The 4,490-nt window shown below is 63.7% G+C and overlaps 1 protein-coding gene across 1 annotated transcript in view; it reads left to right on the top strand.

Moving 5' to 3' along the window:
- The window catches only part of LOC141916860 (nuclear receptor subfamily 2 group F member 5-like), an 8,048-nt gene extending 3,770 nt beyond the window's left edge, over positions 1-4,278 (top strand). Inside the window, 2 exon segments of the mRNA XM_074809707.1 lie at positions 2,395-2,922; positions 3,887-4,278. Coding sequence (XP_074665808.1) covers positions 2,395-2,922; positions 3,887-4,161 — 803 coding nt within the window. The 3' untranslated portion in view covers positions 4,162-4,278.
- Positions 4,279-4,490: the final 212 nt, after the last annotated feature.

The raw sequence follows: 4,490 nt of genomic DNA, 5'->3' as shown, positions 1-4,490 counted from the left end.
CTCAATTTTCCCTTTTCTTCCCCAAAAAGGCTGGTTGGATGTCTTGGGGGGGGTGGGGGGGCAGATTTTTGCAGAGATCCTGGGCACGGCGAGACCCGCTCGTAGCAAAGCTCTGCCCGCTTCACGCCGCCGGAGCCGGGGATTAAATCCCTGGGGAAGGAGAAAAAAAAAAAAATAATCCAGGCGAATTCCCTGCCCTGGAGAAACCGCGTTTAGCGGGGTCATTTGGGGTCAGATTTGGACTTTTTTGGGTTTTTTATCTTTGTTTTAATTCAGTATTGCCACAAGCCGCTGCTGGTGTTAACGCCGCGATCCAACGCGACGGGCACGGCCGTGAGGGATCCCCCGGCACGACCTTATTCCCCAAACAGGATCCCCCATTTTCCCCCCCCCCCCCCACCCTTTCACCCCCTTTTCCCTCTGATTTTTGGGGGGCTCCCACTTGTCCTGAGACGTGCGTGAAGCCGCCGGTGGGGATGTGACACCTCCAGGTGCGGGCAAACGCTGCGGATGCCCGTGGAAAAGCATCCGGGGGGGTTAAATCTTCCCCGGGGGATTTAATTTACTGCGTCTGGTTGCTCCGTGCCTCAGTTTCCCCACCCGCTCGCGGCCGCGTCGGAGCAGGGACACCCCAACTCAAATCGGGGTGCCCCGAACCCGCCGGCTCGTGCTCCCCGTGATGCTCCTTATCCCGGTGTTCCCAGCCGGGAACGGGCACCAAATCCAGCACAAAATCAGCAATTTGGGAGCTGGGCGCTGATTTGGGCTGAATTTACTCCTTAATGGTGCTGCGGGTGCGAGCGCTGGGACGGGATTTATCTGCGAAAAGCGGATTAAATTTCAGCTTCCCCAAAAATCCTCCGGGATGAGACGCGGGGAACGCGAGGCCTGATCCCGCGGCGGGGCCGAGGGAGCTGGTTTGGGGGTTATCGGCTTGTTCGGCTGCTGGATCCGGCCCCGGCAGCGGTCGGGGGAGCTGGGGGTGGATGGAGCCGGGGGAGGGACCCCCCCACAGCTGCTCCCGTGTCTTTTTGGGGCTAAAAAAGCTTGTTTTTCTTCCAGGACACACCCAACGGTTTGTAGCAATTGTTTTGCCCAAAAAAGGGGAAAAAAATAGGGATGAGGGTTCGTGGGGATGCAAAGGGGGTTCGTGGGGGTGCAAAGGGGGGTTGAGGGGGATGTAAAAGGGTTTTGGGGTTCGTGGGGGTGCAAAGGGGGGTTGGGGGGATGTAAAAGGGTTTTGGAAGGGTTTTGGGGTTCGTGGGGGTGCAAAGGGGGGTTGAGGGGGATGTAAAAGGGTTTTGGGGTTCGTGGGGGTGCAAAGGGGGTTCGTGGGGGTGCAAAGAGGGGTTGAGGGGGATGTAAAAGGGTTTTGGGGTTCGTGGGGGTGCAAAGGGGGTTTGAGGGGGATGTAAAAGGGTTTTGGGGTTCGTGGAGGAGCAAAGGGGGTTTGGGGGTTCGTGGGGATAAAAGGGGGGGTTGGGTTTTTGCGGGTGCAAAGGGGGTTCATGGTGTTGCAAAGTGGTCTTGGGGGTCCTTGGTGCAAAGGGGGGGGTCTGGGCAGTGAGGAGGGGGCCGCACCCAGCAAGCGCCGCTGGGGTGATGCTGAGCAAGAGGGAGAGTTTGGGGTGAGCCGGGGCCGAGAGCAGGAGGAGGCCCCCAGCACCCTGATCTTGGGGCACCCCCAATCCCGGAGGACCCCCCCATTCCCCGGGACCCCCTGTTCCCACGGCCCCCAATCCTGACCGCTGGCTGACACTTGGGACTGTCACGCCGCATTAGGCTAAGCCTGGCTCAGAGCCTGCCCTCGCTGCGGGGGGCGGCGATGCCGGGGTGGGGGGGGGACGAACGGGGGGCACCCGGAGGGGGGGGGGGGGTGAGGAGGGGGAGGCCGGATCCCCACCCGCCGTACGGCATCGCCAAGAGGGAAAAAAAACCAAAACAACAACCCACAAATTTGGTGTTTTTTAAGCCCAAAGTGCAAATAACTCAAGGGGTGGGGCCTGGAGGGGAGCTCCTGCCCCCCCCCAGCATCTCCTTGGGGCCCCTCATTAGCACCATCCCCTTGCAGGAAGGGGGTGACCCCCAATTCTTGCAGGGGGGAGGGGGACCCCAAATCCAGCGCGCTGTGAAAAACTGGGTGGGAGCTGTCGGACAGGCAAGGGGGGGGGCGGATCTGCCCCCATTCTGGGTGGCACGTCCCCCCCTTTAACATGGGTGGGGGGGACACCCACAAGGCTTTTGTAATCCATCCCCTGGGGACCTTCTAGCACCCCTGGGTGCGCCCCAGCCTGCTGTGTAGGGAATGTAGAGGAGAAGGGGGGGGGGGGGGCACGCACACATGTGATGGGGGGGTGGGTTTTGGGGGTGCTGACCTCCTGCTCCCCTCCGCAGCCGTGCAGCGAGGCCGCATGGCTCACGCCCCGAGCAGCCCCGGCCAATACCCCCTGGTTCCGGGGGACCCCTACGGCGGCCACGGCTACTTAAGCGGGTTCATCTCCTTGCTGCTCCGCGCCGAACCGTACCCCCCGGCTCGCTACGGCGCCCAGTGTCTGCAGCCCAGCGGCGTGGTGGGCATCGAGAGCATCTGCGAGCTGGCCGCCCGCCTCCTCTTCAGTGCCATCGAGTGGGCCAAGGGCATCCCCTTCTTCCCGGACTTGCAGCTTTCGGATCAAGTAGCCCTGCTGCGGTTGGGTTGGAGCGAGCTCTTCGTGCTGAACGCGGCGCAGTCGGCGTTGCCGTTGCACGCCGCGCCCTTGCTGGCCGCCGCCGGCCTTCACGCCGCGCCCATGGCCGCCGACCGCGTGGTGGCCTTCATGGACCACATCCGCCTCTTCCAGGAGCAGGTGGAGAAGCTGAAGGCGCTGCACGTCGACGCCGCCGAGTACGCCTGCCTCAAGGCCGTGGCGCTCTTCTCCCCCGGTGAGGGGGTGAGGGGGGGGGCGTGGAAGTCAAGGGGAAGGGGCTTAAGGGGGTTGGGGGGGTTGTGGGTGAGGCTTGGTGGGGTCCCAAGGGGTGGGTGGGGTTGCGATGGGGTGGGGTGTCAAGGGGTGCACAGGGAATGAATGGGCTGGGAGGGTGGTTGGGTGGGGTGAAATGGGGGGGGGTTTCAAGGGGTGGAGGGGGTGAGGGGGTGGAGCTTAATGGGGTGGGGTCCCAAGGGGGTGGGGTTTAATGGGGGGGTCGCAAAGGGGTGGAGCATCTATGGGTGTGCAAGGAGAGAATGGGCTGGGGGTGGTTGGGTGGGGTTTCAAGGGGTGGGGGGGTCCCAATGGGGCAGAGCTTAATGGGGTGGGGTCCCAAGGGGGTGGGGTTTAATGGGGCGGGGTCCCAAGGGGGTGGGGTCCCAACAGGGTGGGGTTTAATGGGGCGGGGTCCCAAGGGGGTGGCGGTTAATGAGGCAGGGTCCCAAGGGGGTGGAGCATCTGTGGGTGTGCAGGGAATGAATGGGGTGAGGGAGTGGTTGGGTGGGGTGAAATGGGGCGTGGCTAAATTAGGTGGGGTCTCAATGGGGTGGAGCTTAATGGGGCGGGGTCCCAAGTGGGTGACACCAATGGGTGTGCAGGGGACAAATGGGCTGGGGATGGTTGGGCGTGGCTAAACGAGGTGATGTTCCAATGGGGTGGGGTCCCAATGGGGTGGGGTTTAATGGGGTGGGGTTTAATGGGGTGGGGTCCCAAGGAGTTGGGCATCAATGGGTGTGCAGGGAATGAATGAGCTGGGGGTGACTGGGGGGGGGCAAAATGGGGTGGGGCTGGGTGGACCTTAATGGGGGGGGTCTTAGGGCGGGACTTAATGGGGCGGGGTTGATGGGGCAGGGCTGGCTGGGCGGGGGGGCGGGTCCCCGTCGCGGGCGGGGCCGTGCCTCAGTTTCCCCTCCCGGCAGACGCGGTGGGGCTGTCGGACCCGGGGCAGGTGGCCGGGCTGCAGGAGAAGTCGCAGTGCGCGCTGGAGGAGCACGTGCGGCGGCAGCACCCCAGCCAGCCCAGTCGCTTCGGGCGGCTGCTCCTGCGCCTGCCGGCCCTGCGCAGCGTCTCCGCCCCCGGCATCCAGCAGCTCTTCTTCAGCCGCCTGGTCGGCAAAACCCCCATCGAGACCCTCATCCGCGACATGCTGCTCGCCGGCGCCACCCTCAACTGGCCCTACGGCCCCATGCAGTGACACACACACACACCCCCCACCCCAACCCGGGAGGGGCACCCCGAGGATGGGACCCCAACGATGGCGACACCAAGGATGGGATCCCAACGATGGGGACACCAAGGATGGGATCCCAACGATGGGGACACCAAGGATGGGATCCCAACGATGGGGACACCAAGGTTGGCACCCCAAGGATGGGACCCCAAGGATGGGACACCAACAAGGCAACGCCAACGATGGGGACACCAAGGATGGGACCCCAACGATGGGGACACCAAGGTTGGGATGCCAAGGATGGGGACACCAAGGATGGGGACACCAAGGATGGGATGCCAAGGATGGGGCCC

The sequence above is a fragment of the Strix aluco genome, chromosome 30 (genome assembly GCF_031877795.1).
Source record: "Strix aluco isolate bStrAlu1 chromosome 30, bStrAlu1.hap1, whole genome shotgun sequence".
In the NCBI taxonomy this organism is placed as follows: Eukaryota; Metazoa; Chordata; class Aves; order Strigiformes; family Strigidae; genus Strix; species Strix aluco.
The sequence above is the reverse complement of the archived record's forward strand: the minus strand, read 5'-3'. Positions and strand labels throughout refer to the sequence as shown.